The sequence below is a fragment of the Armigeres subalbatus genome, chromosome 3, assembly GCF_024139115.2.
Source record: "Armigeres subalbatus isolate Guangzhou_Male chromosome 3, GZ_Asu_2, whole genome shotgun sequence".
NCBI classification, from domain to species: domain Eukaryota; kingdom Metazoa; phylum Arthropoda; class Insecta; order Diptera; family Culicidae; genus Armigeres; species Armigeres subalbatus.
The window spans coordinates 174,569,634-174,586,576 of NC_085141.1; the positions used below are offsets into that span (position 1 = coordinate 174,569,634).

A 16,943-nucleotide genomic window follows, 5' to 3' on the forward strand; every position below is an offset into this window, starting at 1 on the left:
GGATTTTCGATTCTGGTTCCTCATCACACATGTGTCGTAATCATGAAGATCTGAAAAATTCTCGAAGTATAAGTGATAGTGTATTAGTTGCCAACTACAAGAAGACGTCCGTAATTGCAAAAGGTGATTTAGAACTAGACGCTGATGTTGGAGCTAACTCCAGTACAATCAAGGTATCAGACGTGCTCTGTATTCCTGAACTTGCTATGAATCTACTATCAGTTCACAAGATTTGTGGATTCGGCCATCAAGTTGTCTTCACTAAGGAATGGTGCAAAGTGTTTAATCCGAAAGGTAAATTGATTGCGATTGGAGACCAGCAAGAAGGTCTGTACAAGCTTCGTCAGAAAAGTAAATATGTTTCGTGCGTGATGCAATCCACGAATGATATGGCGTTGTGGCACAAGAAAATGGGACACCTAAGGCTCGATGCCCACGTAGCGTCATTTCAACGCAGAGTGCACGTGGCGTCAAAAAGACGCAGGTGTGCACCGGGAAAAAGCGGCAACGCAGCGTAACCACGCCGATGCACATCAGCGTTATTTTAACGATGCGTGCACGTGGCGTTGAAAAACCGCTACGTGGGCATCGGCCCTAAATGTGCAAAGCCTAAAGCGACTTCGTGGGATGGTCGTTGGAGTTCAATTTGACAAGAAGGAACTTGCACCAAACATGGGCAAGGAAAACATCAACGACAACCATTTCGATACAAGGGAACCCGAGCGAGTGAAGTGTTGGATCTGATATATTCGGATCTGTTTGGTCCAATGGAGCATATTTCGTTGACTGGCAGCAAATATTTTCTTACGTTTATAGCACTGCAGCAGGAAATGCTTTGTATAGTTTTTGCGCACGAAACTAGAAGTTGGATTGTTTCAAAGATTTTCAAGCTTTTGTGGAAACACAGACTGGTCATCGTGAGAAGCGATTGAGGACTGATAATGGTACAGAATACGTCAACCGGAAAATGCAAGAGTATCTCCGGAAGTGTGGCATTCATCATGAAACAAGCGTAGCTTACAATCCCGAGCAAAATGGATTAGCAGAACGTATGAATCGCTCTATTGTTGAAAGGGCACGATGTCTATTATTTGACGCTGGTCTGGATAAAACTTTTTGGGCTGAAGCAGTAGGAACGGCAACCTTCCTTATCAACAGATCGCCAACTAAAGGGCTTACAGTTACACCAGAAGAAAAATTTACCAAGAAGATACCGGATTGATTAGAGCTGCATGTGTTTGGGACTAAAGTCATGGTACATGTTCCAAAACAACGAAGGAAGAAATGGGATTCCAAATCAGAGGCTGGAATATTCGTTGGTTATGCAGCAGGAACGAAGGGTTTTCGAATCTATAATACACGAACAAAGAAAGTTTTCTTCAGTAGAGATGTAGTGTTCCTGAATGAGCAGACTGAGCAAGAGTGGTTAGATCCGATTGAGCCGGTGTTGCAATTACAAGAAGCAGATCCTGTTATTGATATTTTGCCCGAAATTTGCAACGCTGATGAAGAATTTCCCTCTAGTCTGGAGACTGACGATGTGGCTAGACATAATGAAAGCTTTGTTGAGTCAGAAGAAATTCAGGTAGACAACGGTTGTACGTCCGAAATAGCATCATCATCACCTGCGCTCCCTCCACAACAAGAATACCTGCAAGAGTCGGTAAGGCGCAGTGGACGGGAGCGCCGAATTCCAGGCAAGTACCTTGATTTTGCAATGAATTTCAATACCGCTTCTCAAAATGTTCCTGTATCCAATGTACCGATTAAGGGTGACCCTACAACTTATCAAGAAGCGATGCAGCATGATGATAGTAATTTATGGCAAGAGGCCATACTGGCTGAAATGAAATCATTGGATGACAACGAAACATGGGAGCTAACGGAATTGCCTCCGGACCGAAAAGCGCTCAAATCAAAATGGGTCTACAAGATAAAAACGAAGACTGACGGATCGATTGAACGATACAAGGCACGACTAGTAATCAAAGGATATCAGCAGGTAAAAGGTGTTGACTATCAGGAAACCTATGCGCCTGTGGTGAGATATGCGACTATTCGTTATTTGATGGCAGTAGCGGCCAAGCTGGATTTGCAAATTTATCAACTGGATGCAGTTACAGCTTTTCTTCAAGGCAACCTAATCAATGAAGAAATATACATGCAGCAACCTGAAGGTTTTGCAGTAGATAATGGGAAAGTATACCGACTTAAAAAGGCCTTATACGGTCTGAAACAAGCTATTCGCGTCTGGAATTCAAGCCTAGATGAAGAGCTACGAAGAATAGGATTGAAGAGATCAAAATTAGACGCATGTGTATACTTTAAAATAGTCGATGGGAAGATTATTATTATTGCAGTTTATGTTGATGATCTACTAATATTTTCAAACGATGAAGAACTAGTGGCGATTGTTAAGAAGCAACTAATGACGAAATTTCTAATGAAAGATTTGGGTGTTGCACAACAAATACTTGGCATCCGTGTGAATCGAACCAAAGGAAAGATTATGCTGGATCAAGAGCATTAAGTGAATGAATTACTACAACAATTTGGAATGACCGATTGTAATACCGTATCAACACCGTATGATCTGAATCAACGACTGACCAGAGATATGTGTCCAAAATCAGCCGAAGAAATTCAACGCATGTCAAAAATCCCATTCCGTGAACTTATAGGCGGTTTGCAGTTTCTTTCACAAGCAATTGCTTATGCTGTCAATATTGTCAGTTCCTTCAGTTGTAATCCCGGAGATGCCCATTGGACAGCAGCTATAAACGAATTCTTAGATACTTAAAAGGAACAAAGAGCCAAAGGCTCATCTATGAAAACAATAATCAAGCAACATTTAAAGGATACAGTGATGCGGATTGGGGTAACGATATCGAAACAAGAAGATCGGTAACTGGATATGTATTCGTCTATTCATGAGGTGCGGTTGCTTGGAGTTGTAGACGACAACCAACTGTTGCCTTATCGACTACGGAAGCTGAATATATGGCACTCTCTTCCGCGGCACAAGAAGCATTATGGTGGAGGTCTTTTAGAGCCGAACTTCATGGAATCGAAAACCCATTACCAATGTATTGCGACAACCGGAGTGCTATTTGTCGGAAGTTGTGACGGAAAAAGATGCTGGCTATTCTGCAAGAACGAAACATATTGATTTGCGTCATCACTTTGTAAGGGAGCAGATTGAGAGGAAGTCAATCGAACTACATCGCGTCGATACTAGTTCACAAGTGGCAGATATTTTGACAAAGGCAGTTCCTTATCCAAAACTAAAAGATTTTAAATAGGAATTAAAGGAATTCAAGGTTAAGGGGGAATGTTAGAAACCTATAGTAACCTATGAGTTATTATTTGCTCAATAAATCATTACTCGTTGTTCACTCGTTGCTAACAGACCTGTTTCTAATAAGATGCACAAAAGAAAATATTGTAAAAAAATTGATAATTAATGGAAATTTACAGCTTTAATATATTAGTCAATAAATAAACTAATAAATTTGCTAACAAAAATGAGATTGATGTCATTTAACATCAACAACTACAAAATATTGCTTGCACCACTAATGGGTTCCTTTAGCGGCGGTAAAAAATAATTTTGGTTCCCATAGTGGTACTATATCCATTGATTTCTTACGAGACTCACCACTATTGGTACCTACAGTTGCACCATCAACTGAAATCATCGTAAAGTGTATAATTAATTATGATAAATCTCATTAAAACCCCACAACCTCGACTATTGGTGCTACCTCCACTAAGGGTAAGGTTGCCCTAATTGAATTCGTATAAAAACCCAGATTAATCCACCTAGGGTAACGGTACGAATAGTAGAGGTATTAGTAGATCCACAAAAGAAAATATATTTTTTAAATTGATAATTATGGGAAATTTACAGCTTTAATATCTTAGCCAATAGATAAATTAATAAATTTACTAACAAAAATGAGATAGATGTCATTTAACATCAACAAATGCCAAATATTGCTTGCACCACTATGGGTACACTGTTCCTTTAGTGGCGGTAAAAATTAATTTTGGTTCCCATAGTGGTGCTATCCATTGGTTTCTTATGAGACTCGCCACTATTGGTACAGTTGCACCACTATAGGTGCAAGGGAGTCAATTTTGCTAAGAAAAATCATTGTTTTTAATAGATTTTCTTATCTGATCTTAAGATAAGTTGCATTTAACAGGATATTTAAAGCACGACGCATCAACTGAAACCATCGTAAAGTGTATAAATATGATAAATCTCATTAAAACCCGACTTGGTGCTACCTCCACTAAGGGTACGGTTACCCTAGCGGTGATGATGCCTTTCTCGCTCATTTTAAAATGTACCTATCGAGAAAAGTACTTTAGAGAGGTCAAAATTGCACAAATATAAACCAATTAATGGTTGACATTCATATAGAAGATATCTCGAGCAACATATGATTAGGGCCGAAAAACCAACAATGCTGAACCGAGAAAAATGAGGTTCAAGTTTTCTATGACTAATTTAATTCATTTATTGAATTTGAAACCCATTTCATGGCCAAAACCATGTCAATGCTATACGTAAATGGTTATATTATAACAGCAGATTAAGATTAATTGAAAAACCATTCGTAATCTACAAATTTTCAGCTAAAACAACAATTGTGCCGTTTACTCGCACTACCGGCAACACGTCTGGTTTTTAAGCCGTTTGCTCAAAGCTAGTAACATCATCAGATTTGTTTAGATTTGTTAGCCAGAGCAGTTCTGCTATGCGATATATCGAAAACCAAGTAAGAATATACATTTTAAAATCACTTGAAGCTAGTTTTTCTAAATAAACAATATAAAGTGAACGGCCTAAAAACCAAAGCAAACATTCCGCATGGTAGTAAAGGGCGCCAACAAAGGACTTAAAAACCACTATGGTGCAAATGGTTCATGAGACGTTCACTCAAAACAGCAATAAATGTGTTTCTTAAGAAATATCAAGTATGGAGTTTTACCTAGGATGAAGAATCATTTACAAAGCAATCGTTTATGCTAGAATATCAAAAATCATGGTTTTGGTTTATAAGCCGTAATCATATGTTACGCGAGATATAGACTTCCAAAACATTCGGAATAATTTTTATTATTCTATAGACATCCAAATTATTGAAATATTTCATTAAAAGCAACAAACGATGGAAATCATTAGTTGTTTTCAGTATTTTTTCTAAGCAAATAATTTATTAAACTTCTGAGCTTATAGTCTGATATGGCCCATTTCTAATAGGACACAATGAAACAGGATTACCTGACCTATACAACTTGTTGTAAGTAAATAGGTTAAGACTAAGTGTGAATTTTTGAAATACATTTTACGAATGAAATATGAGTCTCCGAGCCTCCTAAAAAAAAGTTTGTTTTTTATTGTAAAAAATAGTATATTGGCCAAAAAACAATAGGACGTATACTGCCATTATACGCATAACTGTCCCATGTATATAGGAAATCCCAGCAAACATGGGACAAATATGTGTATGACGGCAGTATAGCCTTTACGAGAAAGACAAAAATAATATTTTGTCCATAACTTCCAAGCCCATAATGGGATCCAGCAAATTTTCAATTGATCCCAGTTCCATTCGCATCCCAGTCGAATGCATCTTGTTGTGAGCAAATCGGTTAAGAATAAGTGCAAAAAAGTGAGCTAAACTTTTTTACGCGTTTCTTGTTTTGAAACAAAAAAGGTCTTGGTCAAAACTTCTAAGCCTATAGTACGATCTAGCCAAAAACAATGGGACAGATTTCCAAGTCAACTAAAACTTGATGTGAGCAATGAGGAATTGAACATCGTTATTGGTTTGATGAAATATAATCATAATCAATTGACCAATAGAAGCTTCATCCATTGTTAAAAAAATGCAGATCAGACAGCCATCAGTATCCTTAGATTTTACATTAATTTTATTTCACGCAAGTCATAATTCCTAATATATCGTTTCCTTCTGTAATATGAACCATATAAATTCACGCACAAAGCGAAAGTCTAACTGAATAAATACAAAATACACAACATTTTATGACGAAAAAACATATCCAACAGAGCATAATGAATAGGTACAAATATTTCCAAAAAGTAGCCACTTTTGTACATTAAAACCATTTGTTTACTCAGGTCATGTTCTGCGCCTCTGTGCTTAGCACAAGCAAATATGGAAGTCGATGGGAGGACCAAATTGAAATTCATCGACAATAATATTTTGTAATCCTCCCGATTTTTTCAATCTTGACTGGCTAGGTGCCAAATTTAAAAAATAATAATAAAATGCGCGAAGTTAGGGCGCGCGCGAAATTAGGGCACGGTATGTAATATTCTTTGTTTCTCTCCATTGAACCACATTTGATATGACCAACATTTAACAACGTCATATTACGGCTTTTAAATTTGAAATGAAATGAGATGAAAGCCCAATTTAATTTGTTAATGCAGGGCCACATAGAAGAACAAAATAACTCGCCTTCACCGGATGTTCGGATCCAATTAAAATTTGCTGTTGATAATTTATTGAAATGCCTTATCTAGACTATAGGCAATCGTTTAGTTGAAATACAACCAATTGCATCTTTTATAGATTCATAGTGTTAAAATTGCAAATATTCCTATCAACTACTGAGCGCCACATCCGTAGCTATTTCGTGTGCTTTCATCGCTAGGCTTATTCTTTGGTAAGCGTGGATCCGTTTTCAACAAAAATAATCATCGATTTCTAAAAAAAAAGGAAGAGCAGAGTTATTCTCAATTCAGCTTCAATGCCAAGTTTAGTAAAAAGTAGCTATCGAAACCATCCAGCGAATTATTTGCTATTTACCATTGAGGCAAACTCCAATGAACAGTGTAGTCTTTTTTATGTGTTAGTAGAAGCATTCGTGAAACTATTTCTGAGAGCTTTAATGTCGGCGTAAGGAACTTACCTTGCGAAGGAGACGGTGTTTGCTGACGTTGGTTAACGATGACAAACTTTTGTTGCTGCCCTCCTGCGGATGGCCCGGACTGCGACGATGATCTCTGAAGCGGACCTGAGCTGATCGAAGACAGTGGTTTGCTAACACCAGCCAGAGGTGTTTGTGGCCGAGCAGGCATATTGGATGCGGTCGTAACGATCGAAACATTTGCCGCCGATGCACTTGCGCTGGTGCTCGCTGGAGTAGGTGGAGGAGCCGTTCGTGCCTTGATGACCCCTTGATGCAAAGTTGGCCCAAGGAAGCCATAATCTTTTCTGAAATTATGATTACGAATGAGTTTTAAGCAACATGTGCGTTGGGGTTACTGCCCATAAATACATAATAGTTCCATGTAAATAGGTAATCGAGCAAACATGGGACTGTTACAAATGTATGGGAAGTTTTTCTACAGATACAAACTTGTACTCTTCAACGACATCCGGCTGATTTCGAAGAGTTTTCAGAACGGGAGAGCACGCCTTCTGGAGCATTGCTCGGATATGCCCTGCGGCAATCTTGTCGGTGGCACTAATGTTCGACCCTTGCAAGTGCACTTCCACCCGGTCGGAGATAAACTTAAGCCGAGGTATGATGAATACTTTGATAACTTCGGTTCCAAGCTCCGATAGGCCCTCCAAAGCACCGTACAACGATGACAGAGGAGTTTTGTCGTTCTGTAAGGCCGCGCTGAACAACCTGGTTACACGGGTTTGCAAATTGTTGGTTGATGTGTTGAAGTTTTTGCAGATCTGAGCCATCAAACGGGCGGCGAAATCTCGAAGCGCCCAATGGTTGTCCAATTCTGGACGCATGCATAGCTGCCTTGAAACGATGCACGTCGACACCGAGGGAATCAGCTCGTGAAGCTATAAAACAAATAAAGTAAATTTGAAGAAGCCCGGTTAGTTTTGTAGAACAAATTATGAAACATTACATTCAATATAATATTCTTATCCTCTAGAATGAAAAATAAGACCGGTCATTTTTAGTACCAGTTGTATAACAGTTGCTAGACATGAAAAGTGTTAGGGGGATCGGGGTAATACGGATAACACATAAGGAAATCATTCCGAAAGGCGCTGCAAAGGCTATAAATCATCATTCAAATGTAGTTGACTTATACTAGGGAGTGATACCTTTCATATGAATGATGAAAAATGCATGTGGAAATTGTTGGAATGCACTTTTGAAAATGTATTGGTTTTAATGTGTTTTCCCGAATATACGGGACAAAACGTTTTTTGGGATTGGAATAGAAAAGTGTCGCAATATGGATAAATATTATATTCCTACAACAGTTTAGAGTATTCTTTACACGTTTGCCTCTCTCGTACCACACAGTTGTACCGAAAGGCCATATCTTCTGCTTCTTCAATGGCTATACATTCCAACTGGAACTTGGCCTGCTTTTCAACTTAGTATTCTAATAGCATTTCCTCAGTCATTAGTTGATGCCCGCCATTGCATGAGTATGTATCTTGTGTTGCAAATACAATGGATACACTATGACAAGGGAGTCGAGAATGTTTTCCATCCGAAAACATACTTTTACGCTACGACCCTCCTAATTCGGCATGTGCAAACCTCTCATTCACTTCCCCGCGCTCAGCCTGTTTTTGCTCTAACTAACCAATCACTTGTTAGTCATGCTTGTCGACTGCTGCTCGGATTCGCCAGATTCTCTGTAAGCTGCAGGCAATCTGAGTGGTTGCAGTTGACAGTGCGTTCCACTTCTCCACCGCTTGGCACATCCTCTGGATAATGGTATCCGGGGTTTTGTCCCAACGGCAAACGTCTAGCATAGCTCTTCTTTTGACGTCGGAACGAGGACATACGAACAGTATGTGCTCTGCAGTTTCGTCAACACCTGGGCAGTCAGACGGGGTTCTCCGCGTGCCCAAACCTGTGGAGGTACTGCCGGAAGCAACCATGGCCTGACAGGAATTGTGTCAGATGGAAATGAACTTCCCCATGGGGTCTCTCATGGTTCATTCTTCGCCGCCACACACCGTCTTCTTGCACACCGCCAAAGTTATAAGTTATAAGTATAGTTATAAGTTTTTTAATGTAGTCTACATTATGTTTGACGAAATAAATAAATAGAAATTCAAAGATGGTCCTAAGCACCCGTCTCTCGAATACTCCGAGTGCTTGTAAGTTCTCCTCGAGCATTGTCCATGTTTCATGTCCGTAGAGGACAACCGGTCTTATAAGAGTCTTGTACATGACACATTTGGTACGGTGGCGAATCTTTTTCGACCGCAGTTTCTTCTGGAGCCCGTAGTAGGCCCTACTTCCACAGATGATGCGCCTTCGTATTTCACGACTAACGTTGTTGTCAGCCTTTAGCAAGGATCCGAGGTAGGCGAATTCCTCGACCACCTCGAAGGTATCCCCGTCTATCGTAACACTGCTTCCCAGGCGAGCCCTGTCGCGCTCGGTTCCGCCCACAAGCATGTACTTTGTCGTTGACGCATTCACCACCAGACCAACTTTTGTTGCTTTACGTTTCAGGCGGGTGTACAGTTCTGCCACCTTTGCAAATGTTCGGCCGACAATGTCCATGTCATCCGCGAAGCAAATAAATTGACTGGATCTGTTGAAAATCGTACCCCGGCTGTTACACCCGGCTCTCCGCATGACACTTTCTAGCGCTATGTTGAACAACAGGCACGAAAGTCCATCACCTTGTCTTAGGCCCCGGCGCGATTCGAACGAACTGGAGTGTTCGCCCGAAATCTTCACACAGTTTTGCACACCATCCACCGTTGCTTTGATCAGTCTGGTAAGCTTCCCAGGGAAGCTGTTCTCGTCCATAATTTTCCATAGCTCTACGCGGTCTATACTGTCGTATGCCGCCTTAAAATCAACGAACAGATGGTGCGTTGGGACCTGGTATTCACGGCATTTTTGAAGGATTTGCCGTACAGTAAAGATCTGGTCCTTTGTCGAGCGGCCGTCAACGAAGCCGGCTTGATAACTTCCCACGAACTCGTTCACTAATGGTGACAGACGACGGAAGATGATCTGGGATATCACTTTGTAGGCGGCATTAAGAATGGTGATCGCTCGAAAGTTCTCACACTCCAGTTTGTCGCCTTTCTTGTAGATGGGGCATATAACCCCTTCCTTCCACTCCTCCGGTAGCTGTTCGGTTTCCCAGATTCTGACTATCAGTTTGTGCAGGCAAGTGACCAGCTTTTCCGGGCCCATCTTGATGAGCTCAGCTCCGATACCATCCTCACCAGCTGCTTTATTGGTCTTTAGCTGTTGAATGGCATCCTTAACTTCCCTCAAGGTGGGGGCTGGTTGGCTTCCATCGTCCGCTGAACTGACGTAGTCATCTCCTCCGCTGCCTTGACTTTTACTGCCTGTACTCTCAGCGCCATTTAGATGTTCCTCGTCGTAGTGCTGCTTCCACCTTTCGATCACCACACGTTCGTCCGTCAAGATGCTCCCATCCTTATCCCGGCACATTTCGGCTCGCGGCACGAAGCCTTTGCGGGATGCGTTGAGCTTCTAATAGAACTTGCGTGTATCTTGAGAACGGCACAGCTGTTCCATCTCCTCGTACTCCGCTTCTTCCAGGCGGCGTTTCTTCTCCTGAAAAAGGCGGGTCTGCTGTCTCCGCTTCTGTTTATAACGTTCCACGTTCTGCCGGGTACCTTGCTGCAGCACGACCGCCCGCGCTGCGTCCTTCTCCTCCAGAATCTGTCTGCACTCTTCGTCGAACCAATCGTTCCGTCGACTTCGACCCATATACCCGACGTTGTTCTCCGCTGCGTCGTTAAGGGCTGCTTTGACTGTATTCCAGCAGTAGGAGCACACATGTTCCATATAAGTTACTACAACTCATATGTGACCAGATTTAGTCACAATGAAGTTGCTGCAACCATTTTTGTCCGACTTGTGCTGCCCGGATAGATGTCGAAATTTGTTCGAATCCAAACGGCCATGCTTACATAAGAAAGCTCCCGAAGAATCTGACAGAAAAGATATGAACCACATTAAGCTAGAGATCAATAAAATACAATCATCATTAGATACACTTGTTCAACGCTTAGAAGTCATCAGCCCATCTTCGTACATGTTATGCTGTGCGAGATAGTTCATCGTTGCTAACGTCTTCAAGGCTTCCACCATATATTCATGCTGATGCAGGGTGTAATTAATCGCTTTCCAACATTTCCAACATAGCCAAAGATGTGACAGAAGAAGAAGTTTGATGATTCATTAAACAATTGGAGTGGATGATGTTTAATGATGAAATGTTTAACCTCGCCAAGTCGTCACTGGATTATATGTCGTACAAAGTCATTGTAAAGACAAAGCATTCAACACCACCTAAATACAGCTGGCCGAAGGGAATTTGCTGTCGTGAACGTGAGTTCAAGAATCGTCTCAATGAAACCTGACGACCATCCCGTAATTACTGATTCCATGAAAAATTAACCTTGTTACTTTTTATATGTTCGCCAATAATTGTTGCTTTATATGCTATGTTAAATTGATAAAAAGTATTCTTTCCAAACGGTATAATGTTAATTTACACTACATATTATATTAAACATCTTTGGAGCTTCATCAGCCTGTTGATTTGAAGAATAAATAAACAAATCAAAGCATCTCTGCATAGCTAGCCTGAACATGTTCGGGTTCGATATGATTGCTGCCTTGAGAGCGCTGTTCGGAACTCCATCAACCCCTGGAGCTGTGTTCGTTTCCAGGGATTTGACCAGCGCGAGTAACTCTTCGTTCGTCACCGGCCATGTCGGCCGCACCCATATTGCTTTGCGGTGCAATAGGCCAGGGATTTGCGGTTCAGGACGGGAAGAGTACCTCGATAATCCTCGCCAACCTATCCGGGACCGTTCGGGGGGTGAAGAGCTCCCTTTGGTCTTGGCCATCACTATCCTGTAGGCGTCACCCCACAGATTCGCGTTGGCACCTTCGCATAGGTTGTCGAAACACGCTCTCTTGCTGCTCTTGATGGTTTTGCTAAATGCCAGTTTCACAGCTCGAAACACTTCACGGCGGAACCACCGTTGACTACCACTGCAAAAAGCTTCGCTAGCGCTTCTAGTAACGCAAAAAATAAATCTGCTATTCGAGCCCTTTCTTTTATAGTGTTTCAATATAAGTATCTTGAACAAACTTGAAAATCATGTATCTACTCTCTACACGCAGAAGAATGGGACTCCGCGAGATGATGTTGCATTCCACGAAATGGAATTCTGAAATTTGTTGTACAACCCAAATGATATTTTGCTAAACAGCATTATGCCAAATGGGCTTTTCCATGTATGCCCATTAGGGTGATAATGAAAATGACATTTTCGAATTTCAAAAAACGACATTGCTCACTAGTTCCATTACCCAAAATATGACCCCATGCAAAATTTGAGCTCAATCGGACATGATTTAGGGGTGCCTAAAATTTATCAAAGTTTTGAAATTTTTACCCATGAAAATTTTCCCAAGGGGAGACCAAAGGAAAAGTCAAAAATCGAATTTCTGTTTTTGATGCCAAATTACTTTAAAACGCATGAAACATCGATATATGATGTTATTTGAAATAAAAAAATTTGAAAAAAAATCTATTTTTGCTCTTAGAACATTTTTGGGAGTTTTTTCCATCGAATTTTAACACCGGACGATACGCAAACGTTTTTGTAGCCAAAAATATCCCCCTAGACAAAATTTGAGCTAAATCAGACATGATTTAGGGGTGCTTAAAATAAATCAATTTTTTTTTTCTCGCGAGGGGGAAATTTTTGTTTTGTTTTTTTTTTATGCCAAAGGACTCAAAATCAAATCAGATATCGACGTTTCAAGCATTTTTAAGTCATTTGGCATCAAAAACAGAAATTCGATTTTCGACTTTTCCTTTGGTCCCCCCTTGGGAAATTTTTTATGGGTAAAAAATTCAAAACTTTGATGAATTTTAGGCACCTCTAAATCATTTCCGATTGTGCTCAAATTTAGCATGGGGCATATTTTGGGTAGTGAAACTAGTGAGCGATGTCGTTTTTTGAAATTCGAAAATGTCATTTTCATTATCACTCTCGAAAAAAAGTTCTCGAAAAGTTATACACAGTTAAGTTACAGTCACTCTCAAAATTGAGTGTACAGCATAGATTATATATTCATATATATATATATATATATATATATATTCATAGATACATATATTCATCTCATCGCGAAACAAAGAAATTCCGCACCAATTTCGTCGCTTCTTTTTGCTAACATGCATGCTCACTGCTGAAAAAAATCACAAAAATAATAAACAAACAAAATACCTTTTCATTGCTTTGTTTTTCGTGAGACCAATATCGGAGCTATGAGATGAAGTCCAGGAGCAGTAACCCTAACTTAATCTAAACGATTTTTAATATCTATTTCACGTTTCAATAACATTTATAGCGATGAATCTTCTTTAAATAACATACTTGTAAAATATTTCATTCTACGGGCTTTATCACTGTAGCTGACTTTTAGTTGATACTAACAGATACTTTTGTGGTAACGGAATTTTTTCGCCACAACATGTTTTTAGCATAAGTTTGCAGAACATGTATTAATTTATTTTCCCAAATAATCATATGTCGTCCGATTCTAAGATACTGAATTTTTATTGAAGGATTGTTGTTGTTTACTACATACAACAGTAACATTTTTTTAACCTCATTTTATCGGTTCAGGGATTTTAAATACAGGCATACCTCGATAGTACGTACAATATACCTCGATAGTACGTACACAAAAAAACTTTTTTTGTTTAGTTTTCTGCACGAGTTTAGTTAAAATTTAAATATCTTTCAATCACGACACATGCGTGGGGTCTATCATATGCTACGTAATAATTTTACATCTGACTTTTTGATTGGCTGTGAAACATCACAGATGAAAGCTAGGTCCTTGCTTTCGATTTTTTTTACCAGGATGTCGGCTTTGCAGGAAAAATATCAGAGTCCTAGTTTGATTATACCATGGAGACCCATATAACCGAAACCCTGGGAAGATTTCGCTTCTGAAAGCATGCAGATGAATCTAAAATGTTTGGATCCTATATCACATTGTTTGACAATTCTTAACACTCAATCATGTTGAGTCATCCTGATTGATGAGACAGTGATCTATTCCCAGCGATACGAGACGTTCAAGGTTCTCCAAAACGTTTTCCAGTTCAACCTAGTTGTCTACCAGATCAACCAAAGCTTTTGCAATGTTTTCATCGTCGGCATATAACCAATCTGTTTCAATAGGCATCATGTGAACCTAATTTTCATGAATACGAGATGTTCATGGTATTCCAAAACATTCTCAAGTACCATCCATAGTATCTATCGAATCAACCAAGGCTTTTGCAATAACCACAACATCGATATGTCCCCAACTTGGCTCAATAAGCACATCCCAACAAACAATTTAAGCTGAATAAGCTAGTTTTTGAATGAGCGCTCTACGAGACTGGCCCAGGATACGAAAAGTTGACGAATAATACGACATGGAAAATCCTCCTGACATTCTCTCTGAAGTTACTCCAGAAATTTCATTATGAACTCTTCATAAATTACTTCGAGGCCTTTGGGGCTGTTCATATACCATGTGGACATGTTTTGATTAGTTTTTTATAGCCCCCTCCCTCAGTGTGGGCAATTGCTCAAACAAATTTTCTTAAAATTGTATGCACCGTAGAAATTCGCCATACCCTACCTCCCCCTAAGTTGCCCACATGGTATATGGACACTCCTCTCCAGAAATTCCCTTCAAATTTCTTCACAAACTCACGTAGAAGCCCTCTATAGCCACCTTGATAGACCCGGGGATTCCTCCAAGAACTGTCCCGGAAAATTGTCCAGAGATTTTTTTCTTCGGAAATTCTTTGATTCCTTAAGAAATTAATCTGCAAATTCATCTAGCTGTTTCTCCAGATATTCTTCCGGAAATTTTGTCAAAACTCTTTTGATTCTATCTTCAAAAAAATCTCTAGAAATTCCTCTGGAAATTATTTAAGGAATTCGCCCGGAAGATCATGCCGGAATTCACAAAGTTTCAGCCGGTACTTCCCCTAAAATTTCTACAAAAAATCATCAAAAACCCTTCAGGATATTCCGAGAAATTTTTCCCGTAATTCATAGCAATATCTTAAAACAATAACCCCGGAAATTCTTCTAGAAACTCTCCCCCTTTTTCTTCCAGAAATTCCTCCATGAATTCTCCCAAAAATTCCATCAAGATTTTCCCCGGAAACTACCTCAAGAATTCCTCCAGAAATCTCTTTATAAGTTTCCCCGAGAGTTTCTTCAAGAATTCCCCAGGAATTCATTTTGGAATTCCCATAGAAATTTATCAAGAACCGAAGGAGTTTTTTTGGAAGTATCCGAAGGAGTTCCTAAATGATTTCCTGGATAATTTCTTGAAGTAATTCCTGAAGAAGTTTGCGATGGAGTTCCTGGTTTGAGTCCCAGGAGGATTTTAAAATAAATTCTTGACGGATTAACCGATGGTTTTCCTGGAGAAATTCTCAGAGGAATTCTTAGAACAGTATCTGAAATAAATCTAAGAGAAATTTCTTCAAATGAAGTTCATAAGGAAATATAAATAATTTTTGAATTTCCAAACAAATTTTAAATAAAGTTATGAAACATTTTCGCGGGCAGCAGGGACTATGTCCAAGGGCTTGACGATCCCTCCCCATGCCATCTGCGAGTTGTGGGGCTTGCCAGTTGGCCCTGTTAAACCTCTATAAAAAGCTGCATGTATCCGCAAGTAGGCCCCACCAAAGCGACCGTGTGCCGCTCAAAGCGCACAAGTCCAAGTCCTGGTGTTAGGTGGGACGCTAAACAGTCCTGACACGATGGCCCTCCGACGAGACAGGAGGTTTGCGCAGGCTCAATAAGCCGCCTGGAAAACCAATAATTACGAACAATATAAGAGATAATGCGACTCGATATAATCGGCAAAAACCTAGGCGACGAATAAAGGATCACGATTGGAAGCTTGGAACATGGAACTGCAAGTCGCTAGGTTTCGCAGGTTGCGACAGAATGATCTACGATGAATTACATCCCCGCAACTTCGACGTCCGTGGCGCTGCAGGAGATTTGCTGGACAGGACAGAAAGTGTGGAAAAGCGGGAATCGAGCGGCTACCTTCTACCAAAGCTGTGGCACCACCAACGAGCTGGGAACCGGCTTCATAGTGCTGGGTAAGTTGCGCCAACGCGTGATTGGGTGGCAGCCAATCAACGCAAGAACGTGCAAGCTGAGGATTAAAGGCCGTTTCTTCAACTATAGCATCATCAACGTGCACTGCCCCCACGAAGGGAGACCCGACGACGAGAAAGAAGCGTTCTACGCACAGCTGGAGCAGACATACGATGGATGCCCACTGCGGGACGTCAAAATCGTCATCGGTGACATGAACGCACAGGTAGGAAGGGAGGAAATGTATAGACCGGTCATCGGACCGGATAGTCTGCACACCGTATCGAATGACAACGGCCAACGATGAATAAACTTCGCAGCCTCCCGCGGAATGGTAGTCCGAAGCACCTTCTTTCCCCGCAAAAATATCCACAAGGCCACATGGAGATCACCTAACCAAGAAACGGAAAACCAAATCGACCACGTTCTAATTGACGGTAAATTCTTCTCCGACATCACGAACGTCCGCACTAGGGTGGTTTACCGGTAATACCGAAACCGGTAAAACCGGTATTACCGGCCCATTTTTGGATACCGAAATACCGGTTTCATGAAGGTCTTGAAACCGGTATTTTCGGTATTCCAATTTTCATCAAAATTAGTAGATAAAAGACTTTTTTATATGGGTGACTAGAAGCGCCTGGTGTGATTAGTGTGCTCTTACTTTTCAGACTACTTTCAGCAGCAGAAGACAATATAATAATAAATCCCACAAATTATTTATTCTATTCTTAGGGAGAAACAATT

The 16,943-nt window shown here is 40.5% G+C and overlaps 1 protein-coding gene across 2 annotated transcripts in view; it reads right to left on the bottom strand.

Annotated features, from left to right (window-relative positions):
• The window catches only part of LOC134220012 (transcription initiation factor TFIID subunit 6), a 33,386-nt gene that overhangs the window by 8,587 nt on the left and 7,856 nt on the right, over window positions 1-16,943 (bottom strand). Inside the window, exons 2-4 of one of the 2 annotated variants that reach the window (XM_062698941.1) lie at window positions 7,405-7,850; window positions 6,955-7,259; window positions 6,541-6,749 (exon numbers count right to left, since the gene is read on the bottom strand). In XM_062698941.1, coding sequence (XP_062554925.1) covers window positions 6,727-6,749; window positions 6,955-7,259; window positions 7,405-7,850 — 774 coding nt within the window. In that variant the 3' untranslated portion in view covers window positions 6,541-6,726. Of the gene's footprint in view, window positions 1-6,540; window positions 6,750-6,954; window positions 7,260-7,404; window positions 7,851-16,943 lie in introns of those variants that run through there. The other variant, XM_062698940.1, reaches the window with a different exon arrangement.